At 44.1% G+C, this 13,249-nt stretch overlaps 2 protein-coding genes across 10 annotated transcripts in view; both read left to right on the top strand.

The window, feature by feature from the left end:
• Window positions 1–3,666, top strand: part of FAM219A (family with sequence similarity 219 member A) — a 59,309-nt gene extending 55,643 nt beyond the window's left edge. For 4 of the 7 annotated variants that reach the window (XM_017892082.1, XM_017892084.1, XM_017892085.1 and 1 more), the window contains 2 exons: window positions 145–199; window positions 725–3,666. In XM_017892082.1, the coding sequence (XP_017747571.1) occupies window positions 145–199; window positions 725–883 (214 nt within the window). In that variant the 3' untranslated portion in view covers window positions 884–3,666. The remainder of the gene's footprint in view (window positions 1–144; window positions 200–724) is intronic. The other 3 variants (XM_017892083.1, XM_017892086.1, XM_017892089.1) reach the window with 1 other exon arrangement.
• Window positions 3,667–4,023: 357 nt separating this feature from the next.
• SPMIP6 (sperm microtubule inner protein 6) overlaps window positions 4,024–13,249 on the top strand; it is a 19,277-nt gene continuing 10,051 nt past the window's right edge. The window contains exon 1 of one of the 3 annotated variants that reach the window (XM_017892078.1): window positions 4,024–4,351. In XM_017892078.1, the coding sequence (XP_017747567.1) occupies window positions 4,217–4,351 (135 nt within the window). In that variant the 5' untranslated portion in view covers window positions 4,024–4,216. The remainder of the gene's footprint in view (window positions 4,352–13,249) is intronic. The other 2 variants (XM_017892075.1, XM_017892076.1) reach the window with 2 other exon arrangements.

The raw sequence follows: 13,249 nt of genomic DNA, 5'->3' as shown, positions 1-13,249 counted from the left end.
CACAGCAAGTACAGTTTGTATTGAGATTTTGCCATTTGGAACTATGAGGGAGGTGTGGGATGCTGACTAATGGGAGGTGGGATTGCGGAGAGTTTTCTATTTAATTTCTTGGTATCACTTTCCCTCTCTTTCCTCCATGGCCAGCGATGATGACTTTGATATGTCTAGATACTCCTCCTCCGGCTACTCCTCTGCTGAGGTGAGCCCCTACCCCTTCTCGCCCTAGACACCACTGGGCAGGATCATCACCATCAGGGGGAGGGCTGGGGCCAACGCCCAAGTACAATGAAAAAGAGGGCTGGGCAGGGCTGGACCGTGCCCTGCACAGGGTGGGCCTGGGATAGGATGGAAAAGAAGTGGTTACTGGCCTCAAGTGCAGGGAGACTAGGGTTAGGAGTGGGGCTTTAGATTGCAGCAGGCCATTTAAATAGAACAGGTGTAAAATACAGGTGATATCCTCTAGTAGCCAGCCTGAGATAGGGACAGGACCAGAGGTGTGAAGTTGACCTTAGAATGGGGAGGGATGACTAGAAAGAGAGGCCAGAGGTGGAGGAGGGCGCCTAGGCAGGAGCGGGGCCTGGGGATATGGACAGACGCGGGACAGAGCGGGGCTGATATCCAAGGCACCGGCTGGATTGGGGCACAGACGGCCTGGAGTGGCCGCAGAGCTGTGGGTGGTGCCTCCCTGCCACTCGGGCCTGACCTCCCTCCCCTTTGCCTACAGCAGATCAACCAAGATTTGAACATCCAGCTGCTGAAGGATGGCTATCGGTTAGATGAGATCCCCGATGACGAGGACCTAGATCTCATCCCCCCCAAGTCCGTGAACCCCACCTGCATGTGCTGCCAGGCCACGTCCTCCACCGCCTGCCACATTCAGTAGCGGGCGGGGCTGCTGCGGCCGCCAGGGTGGGGCCGCCAAGGGCTGGGCATGACGGGCAGAGGCCGACCCCTCCCCAGCTCGTCTGTCTGCCCCCCGGCCCCACGCCCCTACAGCCGCCAACCTTGTATAACAGTCATTGCTTCCTCCTATGGTAGGACGTGTACCTCTGTGTGTTCATGGAGCCGGAGAAACCAAAACCGGGTCTCTCTCCACCCAGGAGCTGAGGAGGGGTGGGGGCCGTTTGTTCAGTTACCTGGGGGAACCTCACCCAGCACCCTGCCCCACTTCCCAGGGCTGCAGTCCGGTGGCCAAAAGAGAAGACTGGACGGGAGGGAGGTCAACATTAATGAGTGGGGGGATCACAAAGCCAGGGGCTTGGCCCCACCCCAGCGAAGCCATGAACCCCCCAGCCCCGGCCTCAGCCTAACCAGGAAATGGGCTCAGAGGGAGAAAGGCCCAGTGCAGTGGGGATGGGTCCCAGCACCTCGGAGCCCCCTGCACATGCCCCCTACCGGTCCATGTTTCTATTTGCATTTCCCCCTCCTCAGATGGGAAGCCTGGCAAAGCTGCCCAACCGGGTAGTGCCCCTTACCCATCGGATCACTGCCTTCTTCCTCCTCTTGCCCCATTCACCCGCTTCCTTGCTCCCTGGGAGTGGGGCAGGGTAAGGTGGGCCTTAGAGACAGGCTGAGGTTTGAGTGGTGTGATCTGTCCTCATTGGCCCTTCACCAATGCATCTATCTCTCTGCCACCAGCCCACCCCACCCCCACCCTCACCTATCCTTCTGCTCATTGGTCTCAATCCCAGGCTGGAAGCAGGGAGTAAGGCTGGCCTCCAATGGCCCATTCCCCTCATCCCAGCCCAAGACCCGGGAGGCTGCTTCCCAGTAAGAATCCAGGAGCAAGCTTTGGAGAATCCAGTGGGCTGAGTGGTTGTATGGATGTGGTTGTTTGGATGTGGTAGGGAGTGCTTAGCAGAATGCGTGTATGTCTCTGAGGCTGTCAGGGGGTGGGTGTGTGTGTGTCTCTGTTGGACCTGTCTCTCCTCAGTCTATTCCTGTCATAGATGTGGGTGTCCCTGGTGGGCAAGTGCCTGTGTGGTCTGTTTACAGTGCAGAAGGCGGCTCAGCAGTGCAATGGGCTGACAGCCTTGGACCAGGAGTCAAAAGCCTGGGTTCTGGTTGTAGCTCTGGCCCCTCCCTGTGATCTTCAACAAGCCACTTCCTTTCTCTGGTCTTCAGTTTCCTCAACTAGAAAATGAACAGCAGCTGAAATTATGTTTAAAATCCTTTTATACCTGAAAGAGTTTCTTTATAGGAATTTCTGTGGTGGGGAGGGGGCGATCTCTGTGTGTCTCAGTACACCTAAAGGTTGGGGTGGGGCTGAGTTGTGTGTCTCTGTGGAAAGGGGAAGGGGCAGTACCTATCAGGACTGTGTATGTCTGAGCACACGTGGCTCTGTTTGGGATTACGTGTTTTCTGTGAATGTGTATGTGTGTTGGGGGGTGTCTACTGTGTGTGGCTGTATAGGGTGTCTGTAGGTCAAGATGTGTATACAGCTGCTTCTGCTATTGCTGGTTTGGGGGAGGGTTCCGGAAAGCTGAGGCTGAAAATCAAGAGGGAAGAGGTAAGGAAGGCCCTCCTCTGGAGCTGGGCAGTGTAGACCTGACACCGTGTGAAGAAAAATGAAAGCACAGATAGCCTAAAACTGCACAGGCCTGTGCCCACATACCTTATAGCACAGGCCCAGGTGGATCATCTCATGCTAACACCCCACATGTGCTGCTGGATCCACTCCCATAGATCCACTCACATGCTGCAGGCATGCAGTAGATTCACCCACAGCCCACTCTCTGGACACCAGTCCTGGGAGGTGGCAGCTGGAATGGGGAGCAATGAGAGGAGGGAGTGAGGCTGTTGGCTTAGGAAGGGTGGCACCTCTCCCTGCATCATACCCAGGAAGTGCCAACTCCAAAATATTGGGGTGCAGCTTACCACCCCCACTCCTCCAACCCATCCCTACCTCCTCTAGTGCCAGGGACCCAAGTTAGATGATGAGAAAATGCCAAACAAAGGGAGGCAAGGACAGAGAAGGTACCTGCAGGACCCACAAGGCTCATACTGGCCCCCATCTGAGCCCACCTCTCCCACCCAGATCAACATCCCCCCAACCCCTGTGCCCCCATCATCTGGAACCCAGAGCCAGGCCTCCCACTACCACCACCACCACCCCGGGGCTCCTTGATTCACCTTTCTAGAACATAGGTACCTCCTCTTTTTGGGGGCTCATTTAGACTGCTGCCTTTGCTGCTGACTTGCTGTGTGACTCGGGCCCATTGTTCAATCCCTGTGGCCCTTAGACACCAGGGAAAATCTCCCTCCCACAGGACACACTAGTTCCCTGGCAGGCAAGGGCTTCCAACTGAGGCAGTGTATGTGTGGCAGAGAGAGGCAGGAAGCCGGCAGTGGCAGCTTCCGTGTCTAGGGAGGGGCGTGGCTCCCTCCTTCCCTGTCTGGGAGGTTGGAGGGAAGAATCTAGGCCTTAGCTTGCCCTCCTGCCACCCTTCCCCTTGTAGATACTGCCTTAACACTCCCTCCTCTCTCAGCCGTGGCTGCCACCCAGCCAGGTTTCTCCGTGCTCACTAATTTATTTCCAGGAAGGTGTGTGGAAGACATGAGCCGTGTATAATATTTTTTTTAACATTTTCATTGCAGTATTGACCATCATCCTTGGTTGTGTATCGTGTAACATAAATAATGATATTAAAAGCATCAAACAAGCCAGCCTCAGCTCCCTCCCTGGGGTATGGGCAAGGGGCAGATGGGCTGGGAAGCAGAGAGAACCAGTCCTCTGGGCACACATGTTACTCCACCTCCACCCGTGGGTTCCCAGGCATGCCACTGACCTGCTGCATGACCCTGGATGAGTCACAACCCCTCCGAACCTCTGTTTCTCTTCAACAGTGAGAAGCCTGACCTAGAAGATCTCCAGAGGCCCTCTGAACTCTTAGAAATTGGGCTTTTTTGATAGACTTGAGGCAGGAGGGGATCAGGATCAGGGAGGGAATTAGACCTCCTCACCTTCCCGGGGATGGGGCTGAGTCAGGTGATATCACAATGGGCAGTGCCCATGCTGGAGGGGACATCAGTGTGGGGTGGGAGCAGGAAGGCTGTTGGGGAAGGAAGCTGAGAGATCCTCTGCAGGAGGGTATTACAGCAGCTAGGAGCACCTGCCAGGCTGGAGGTGTGGGTTATCTAGGGGAAGGGTGGTCACTGATGTCCAGCAGGAGCCCTTGACAGGTAGAGCCCATCACAGCATCTCCAAGACCACACCATGTTCCTGTTCTCCCATAAGACCAAGACCCCTATCAGTACCTACAGTGACTCCTACAGGGCTCCCACCTCCATCAAGGAGGTCTATAAGGACCCACCTCTATGTGCCTGGGAAGCCAACAAGTTTCTGACTCCGGTAAGTGGGAGATTGGCGGGGAGGGGCAGGCCAGAGTGTATGGCCAGTCTGGATGCCTGGCAATGTGTGTTTGTAATTATTTGTAGCTTTGTGTGTGTGTGTGTTTTATTCATTTACCTAGGCACAGAATTTACAATGGTATGTAAAATACCACAAAATCCTGCCTTCATGGAATTACATTAGGGTAGGAGGTAGGAACAGGCAGATAATAAACAAGAAATAAACACGAGTTTTATAAATTCTTCAAAAATACTGTAAAGGAAATAAACAGAGTAGTGGAAGTGGAAATGGAAAGGGAGGGCTACTTAGGTCATGGAAAACCCTCTCTCAAGGTGACAATAAACTGAGACTGGAAGGATGAAATAGAACTAGCCACATGAAGAACTGAAAGAATAGAAGAGCTGAAAGTTCCAGACGAGTGATCAGAAAGTGCAAAGGCCCTGAGGCTGCCTATGGAATAGGCCAGAAACTGTCCTATACGCATCCCTTTAATGTATATGTATCACAGTTTCCTTGCGTCTGTGCTTGAAGATTGGTGGCCAGGTGGGAGGAAATCTGTGAGTCTAACTGTGACTCTGCCTAAGAGAATTTATCTGTGTGTACCATCCAACAAAACTTTGCTGAGTATCTTTATCTGTAGGCAACTCAGGATACAAAAGGGAAAGGCCAGACCTTGCCTTTGAGGAGCCCACAGCAAACAAGTGAACAAAGTAGAGTTGCCTGATGTGGAACATGCACCAGCAGAGGTGGAGAGCCAGAAAGGGGAGAGCACTGCCCAACCTGAAGGGCAGATCTACTGAGGGATCCAGGAGGAGGCGGCTTCCAGCAGAAGAGAGTCATGAGAAAAGGCAGCCTGTGGGCAGGGACCTACCAGAAACTGAAACTGCTAGAGCAGGAGAGTTTAGTCCTTGGGTGAGGGAGGAGTCTCCAGACCAAGAAGGGCCTCTCTGGCTGGCTATGTTTAGGAGCGTGGACATAAGGCTCCAGGTTTTTGAACCTGGGAGGAAGAGTCATGGTTCAATTGTGAGTTAGGTCACTCTGGCCACAGTGTCAGGGAACTGCAGGGGCTGGGGTTGAGGGCAGGAAGGCCAGCGAGGGGTAAAAGATGAGGAAGGAGGATGTAGGTAGGAGATAAGATGATTGTCACAGTGAAAAAATGAATTTGTTGAATAGGAGACAATTTTTTAAAATAATGTATTTTGTCTAACTACAAAATAAATATATGCTCAATGTAGAAAATGCGGATAACTCAGAGACGCACAAAGAAAAAAGGTCTAAAATCCTACTACCTAAAATAACCATTGTTAATATATTATTATATGCCCTTTCAGGAAGCAAATATTGTTTATTATAAAAATAAATAAAATTTATTATAAAACGTTGTATTTAAAGAATCTTATTGAAAATTTAGGTTCTTTATAAAATTTTGCTAGTATAATCATTCTTATACATGTATCTTTGTACACATTTCCAATTATTCCCTTAGGATAAATTACTAGACATGAAATTATTGGGAGAAAGGATACACACATTTTTAAAACTTTTGCTCTACACCTCAAATTGCCATAATAAGTAAGGGCTGTAACAATTTACATTTCCACAAGCAAAATATGAGAGTGCCTGACTGCTTTTCCATACTCAATAGGAGGGAATTTTAAAAAGTAGATGAACAGATTTTGGTCACCATCTGGATGGTAAGGGGAGAGATTAGGGTGACCCTAGTTTTTGGCTGTGGCAACTGGAGGAATGCTAATGCTATCAACTGAGGTTTGGAATAGCAGATTAGAGATTTGGAGTTCATTTTAGGACAAAAATATTTGAGGATATACAGGAAAAGATGTTCGGCAAGTAGTTAGATATAGTTATCTGAAGCAAAGGAAAGGTCTGGGTTATAGATAGAGATCTTGAAGTCATCATCATATAAATGGTAGGTGAAGTCATAGGAAGAGATGAAATTGCCAAAGAAGAGAGAGAAAATGGCCAAGGACATAACTTTGGAGAATATAAATATTTAAGGGTAGGTAAAGGAAGAAAAGCCATAAAAGAAGACAGGGAATTATTGCCAGAGAACTAGGAGGAAAATCAAAGATAAACCAATAAATACAGCATTATTAGCCAAAGATCAGTGTCAAGCATTAGTGACAGAGAAAGTGATCTCTTGGATGTAGTGACTCTTGGTAACTTAGCCAGACAGCTTCAGTGAATGGCGAGGAGTGAAAGTCAGATAGCAGTGGTATTAAGAATGAAGGAAAAGCCAGGCATGGTGGCTCGCGCCTGTAATCCAAGCACTTTGGGAGGTTGAGGCAGACAGGCAGATTGTTTGAGCCTATGAGTTCAAGACCAGCCTGGGCAACATGGTGAAATCCTGTCTCTACTGAAACTACAAAGATTAGCCAGGTGCAGTGGCATGTGCCCATAGTCCCAGCTACTCGGGAGGCTGAGGTGGGAGAATCACTTGAGCCCAGGAGGTTGAGGCTGCAGTGAGCCGTGATCACACTACTTTACTCCAGCCTGGATGACAGAGCAAGGCCCTGTCTCTTTAAATAAAAAAAAAATAAAAAAAAAAAAAAAGAAGAAGGAAAGGCTTCTGCTTTTGGCAGTGTGGTGGTCTAGAAACTCTGAAGGGCCCTCCTGCTTTGAAACAACAAGTTCTGAATAAAAATTAATTTTTATTTTGTGTTGGACTGTCATGGAGATGAGTGGTAAGTATGGTTAAAAAGACAGGATTGTCCTGAGGACAAATGCCATTATTAGCACTACAAACAGGCATTTAAGCCTTAAACTAGCTGAAAGATAGAGGAATTAAATCTGTAAATTCCAAATTTAACCAGAAAGTTTCATGTCTCTGCCCCCCAACATACACATACACACACACACCCCATGAATATTTATCTTCAATGGTGGAAAACATCCTCAATGTAGGTTTCCAGGTATCCTTTGAAGAAAGGGCAATTAAACATGAGCTCACAATAAGAGATAAAAGAAAACAAACACCATATTACAGAATTTGCAGACACAACAAACAATAAACTTAAACTCCCAAGAATTTCAGATATTAGAATTAACAGTTAAATAATATAGAATAACTGGGCCGGGTGTGGTGGCTCACGCCTGTAATCCCAGCACTTTGGGAGGCCAAGGCGGGTGGATCACGAGGTCAGGAGGTTGAGACCATCCTGGCTAACACAGTGAAACCCTGTCTCTACTAAAAAATACAAAAAATTAGCCGGCATAGTGGCAGGCACCTGTAGTCCCAGCTACTCAGGAGGCTGAGGCAGGAGAATGGCGTGAACCCAGGAGGCAGAGCTTGCAGTGAGCCGAGATCGTGCCACTGCACTCCAGCCTGGGTGACAGAGCGAGACTCCGTCTCAAATAATAATAATAATAATAATAATACAGAATTATGATTTTTTTTAAAATGTGAAATCTGGACAGGCATAGTGGCTCACGCCTGTAGTAATCCCAGCACTCTGGAAGGCTGAGACAGGAAGATCACTTGAGGCCAAGAGTTCAAGACTAGCCTGGGCAACATAGTGAGACCTTGTCTCTATTTAAAAAATAAAAATAACTAAAAATATGAAATCATTAAAATAAGCAAGCATTAAGAGATTATTAAAAAATGAGTAGACAAATGTAAAAGGAACTGAATAGAATTTTAGAAATGAAAATGTATTTGCTAAACCAAAAACTCAGCAGGTGGATTAAAGAGCAGAGTCAACACAGCTGAAAAGTCCAGTGAAATGCAAAATAGACTGAAAGAATTTTCCCAGAATGCAGCACAGAGGGACAAAGAGATGAAAATATGAAAGAAACATTAAACGATATGAAAGACAGAATGAGAAGATCCCACACACATCTAATGGGAGTCTCAGAAGGAAAGAGCATAAAGAACAGGCATTATCTACAAAGAAAAAGGCTCAAAATTTTCCAGAACTAACAAAATAAGTGAATCCACAAATGGAGAAAAAAATAGAAGAAATTCCACAGTTAGACACCTCACAGTGAAATTGCAGTTCACCAGCTTAAGAGATGACCTTAAAAGCAGACAGAGAAAAAAATATTTTCAAAGTGTCATCCTTTCAAAAACCAAGAAAAGATAAGACATTTACAGGCAAACAAAAATGAAAATGTTTACTACCATCAGGTCTATATACAATAAAGGAACTTCTAAAGGATATACTCTGGGGAGAAGGAAAACGATCACAGAAGGAAAGTCTGAGATGCAAGAAGGAATGGTAAGGAACTGATAAACATGAGGTAAATTTAAGCAAACATTATCTATAGAAAATAATTACAATGACTTTTAATTTGTAATATTTAAAGGAAGAACTAAAATATTAGAAAACTATCATTTAAGTTGGAATAGGACAGAGTTAGGTGTTCCTAGATTCTCCCATTGTTCTAAGGAGAGCATAAGATATTACAGTTTTGTACTGTCAACTAGCTGGAACTATACTTGCAAGAATTTCCTTTGCTAAATGTTTCCCAATTGGCCAGGAGAGAAATCTGCACATTTGGAAAGCATAAATGAAAGAATAGCCATTTTTACCCTCTGAAGATTGATGTGGGGTACCAAGCACTGTGGCAGCTTATGCACAATATTGCTGATTTAGTAGTTCACCTTATTGCCATAGGGCAGCATTTGGCTACAACTCCTCTAGCTCCCACTGTATCTCCTTCAGCCTCTCTGGGTCCTGGGCCAGGTGTATGTGCAATTCCACGGCAAAGGGCACCAGCTTGTCCTGAAGGCTATCCATATCATCAGTGTTGTAGGTAATGAGATAGACGCAAATTTGACTTTGTCCTCCTCATGAGTTCCAGTTTGTCCTTGCTCTTACCCACTTCATGTCCAGTTCTCCTTCCTGATGCCAGCCACTGACTTCAGGCTTAAAAATAGATGCAAAGAAACAGCTTTGCAGAGTTCTTAACCAATATCCACAATTGTGTAAAGTCTCATCTCTCAAGTAAATCCCTTATGCTATATCACTAAAAGTGGTTTCTCTGATCCAAATTTGACTGATATGGATACAACAAAAAAAGCTGAGTAAGCTAAAAAGTAACAGACAAAAGAGATTTTCAGATTAAACACACACACACACACAGTTTTTAGATGGATCACTACATAAATGACAAAGTTTCAATTCACCAGAAAGATATTATAATTACAAACTTGTATTGGCCTGATAGAATTACTAAAAGGACCTGTAATTCTAGCACTTTGGGAGGCCCAGGTAGGAGGATCATTTGAGCCCAGGAGTTTAGGACCAGCCTGGACAATGTAGCAAGATCCCCATCTCCACAAAAAAATTTAAAAATTAGCTGGGTGTGATGGTGTGTGCCTATAGTCAGGAAGCTGAGACAGGAAGATGGCTTGAGCCCAGGAGTTTGAGGCTGCAATGAACCACAATCACACCACTGTGTTCCAGCCTGGGTGACAAAGTGAGACCCTGTCTCAAAAACAAAACAAAACAAACAAAACAAAACAAAAATGCCAGCCTGAGCAACAAAGCAAGATATCATCTCTACAATTTTTTTAAATAAAAATAAAGAATTACCAGACTGAGAAATTGGCAAAATATACCATATTAGATTGTAACACACTACAATTACTGATAGGTCAAGCAGACATCCCCAACCCCCCAAAAAAGCAAAGATCTAAAACTCTTGAAATATAATTAATATACTTGATTTATTTAACATAAATAAAACCCTGAACCCAACAACTACAGATTTAAACATACAAGGAACATGATAAAGGTGACCAAGTACTAGGTTATAAAACACACATAAATAGAATTCAAAGATTGACATCATGCAAAATAACTGTCTCTAACCTCAATGTAATAAAATTACAGATCAACAAGAAAAGGATAACCAAAATCCTTTGTAAGTTTAAAATTTTGAAAAACACCATTCTAAATAATGGGTCAAATAAGAAATCACAACAAATGGAAATATATTCAGAACTGAAAAGACTGCATATCAAAACTTGTGGGGTACAATAAAAGTTGTAGAGGAAAACCTATATCCCTAAATCCTTGTCTTAAAAAAAAATGTGAAATCTAAATTACCTCAGCATCAAACTTAACAACTTACGGGGAAAGGAATAAATGTAAAAAAAATAGAAGAATGGAGATAAGAAAATAAGAGCAAAAGTTAAACTAGAAAGCAAAGATTCAGCAAGATGAACAAGCAAAAGTTGGTTCTTTGATGAGGCTCATAAAATAGACAAATCTCTAGAGAATTAAGAAAAACAAGGCACAGACAAAGAAAAGAAGGGTCTAACAATGGATGTAGAAAAAAAGTAAGAGAATGTTCTGAACAACTTTATGCTAATAAAATTGAAAACAAATGGACAAACACTAGAAAAATAAAACTTGCCAAACCTGTTCAAGAATTGGAAAAAATCTGAATGCTCCTATAACAATTTAAAAAATTAAACCAGTAATTTGAAAACTTTCCCCAAAGAAAACACCCAGCATAGATAAACAGTTACATTCCTCAAATGCTTGAAGAACAGTTGTCTTAATCTTATACGAACTGTCAGAGAACAGAAAAAAAGAGGATGCTTCCTAACTCATTCTATGAACCCAGCATAACTTTGATACAAAATTAATCAAGAAGGCCAGGTGCAGTGGCTCACACCTGTAATCCTAGGACTTTGAGAGGCTGAGGCAGGAGGATTGCTTGAGCCCAGGAGTTCAAGACCAGCCTGGGCAACATAGCGAGACCCCTTCTCTAAAAAAAATTTAAAAATTAGGCCGGGCGCGGTGGCTCAAGCCTGTAATCCCAGCACTTTGGGAGGCCGAGACAGGTGGATCACGAGGTCAGGAGATCGAGACCATCCTGGCTAACACGGTGAAACCCCGTCTCTACTAAAATACAAAATTAGCTGGGTGAGGTGGCGGGTGCCTGTAGTCCCAGCTACTCGGGAGGCTGAGGCAGGAGAATGGCATAAACCCGGGAGGCGGAGCTTGCAGTGAGCTGAGATCCGGCCACTGCACTCCAGCCCGGGCGACAGAGCGAGACTCCACCTCAAAAAAAAAAAAAAAAAAAAAAATTAGCCAGGTGTGGTGGCACACACCTATGGTCCCAGCTGCTATGGAGGCTGAAGCAGGAGGACTGCGTGAGTCCACAAAAAAAATTAATCAAAAGTGTATAAGAAAAAAAGTATACAGGCCAATTCACTCATAAATACAAAAGCAAAAATTCTAAATAAAATATTAGAAAACTGTATCCAGCAGTGTATAAAAAATAATTTGTGATGTTACATTATATTTATTTCATAAGTGCAAGGATGGTTTAACATTAGAAAAATAAATATCATTCATCACATTAACAGATTCAAGAAAAAAGATCATTTCAAAATATGCAGAAATGGACATGAGATCTTACTAAAAATTCTTGAACTGTACACTTTGAGTGAAGTTTATGGTGTGTAAATTATACCTCAATGAAGCCATTTAAAAAACATGCAGAAATAGCAGTTGCTAAAATATATTACCCATTTATAACTAAAAGAGAAAACTTAGCAAATATAACCTGATTTTAAAATATACCAAAATATACAGTCAACATTATTCTGATTAAATATTAGAAGCATTCTTTTAAAAGTTGGAATCAAGGCAAGGATGTTCACTACTTCTATTCAGCATTGTACTGGAAGTCCTGGCAAGGACACCACAAAAAAAGTAAAAAGATATAAGAATAGGAAAGGAAAAAACAAAATTGTCATTATTTGCAGACAATACAACTGCATATATAGAATCTACAAATTGGCTGGCCCAAGGTAGTGAGTTATCTCAATTGATTGTTCACAGTCAGTTACAGATCAAACTCCTTGTTCCACTCTTTCTCTCCTTCTCACTAGTGTGCTGGACTAGTCTTAGAAAAAAAAAAGAATCTACACACATTGTTAGAATAATTGGATAAATATTAAAAGTCAATCACATTTCTTCACACAAACAAATATTTAGGAAGCATAATTTTAAAAATATACATCATTCATTCTAGCATCAAAAAATAATTAGAAATCTAACGATGTGTATAAAACTATATGGATAATATTATAAAACTTTATTGAATAATTTTAAAAAAATACTTAAATAAATGGAGAGATATAACATGCTCACGAATGGGAAGAGTTACTATCATAAAGATTCAGTATCACCAGGCACAGTTCTCAGCACTTTAGGAGGCTGAGGCAGGCAGATTGCTTGAACTCAGGAGTTCAAGACCAGCCTGGGCAATATGGTGAAACCTCATCTCTACAAAAAATACAAAAATTGGCAGGGCATGGTGGCGTATACCTGTAGTCCCAGCTACTAATTAAAATCCCAACAGGATTTTTTGAAGACTTCAACAAACTTTTAAAAATTTATAGAGATGGGCAAAAGTTCAAGAAATAGCTATAACACACCTAAAGAAGATGAGTTATCCAAACTCCTGACAGATTAAATATGGAAAGTAAAACTGTTTTGTGTTTACAAGGAAATACAGAACATTGTCTCCATTATCTGAGAGTATGGATGAATTTCTTAAACAATTCACAGAAAGCACTGACCACAAAAGAAGAGGTTCATCAAGACACTATAAAGAAAAGTATGGCCGGGCGCGGTGGCTCGAGCCTGTAATCCCAGCACTTTGGGAGGCCGAGACGGGCAGATCACGAGGTCAAGAGATCGAGACCATCCTGGCTAACACGGTGAAACCCCGTCTCTACTAAAAATGCAAAAAAATTAGCCGGGCGTGGCAGCGAGCGCTTGTAGTCCCAGCTACTTGGGAGGCTGAGGCATGAGAATCGCTTGAAACTGGGAGGCAGAGGTTGTGGTGAGCCGAGATCGTGCCACTGCACTCCAGCCTGGGCAACACAGTGAGACTCCATCAAAAAAAAAAAAA

This window comes from Rhinopithecus bieti, unplaced genomic scaffold (genome assembly GCF_001698545.2).
Source record: "Rhinopithecus bieti isolate Rb0 unplaced genomic scaffold, ASM169854v2 scaffold_22042, whole genome shotgun sequence".
NCBI classification, from domain to species: domain Eukaryota; kingdom Metazoa; phylum Chordata; class Mammalia; order Primates; family Cercopithecidae; genus Rhinopithecus; species Rhinopithecus bieti.
The sequence above is the reverse complement of the archived record's forward strand: the minus strand, read 5'-3'. Positions and strand labels throughout refer to the sequence as shown.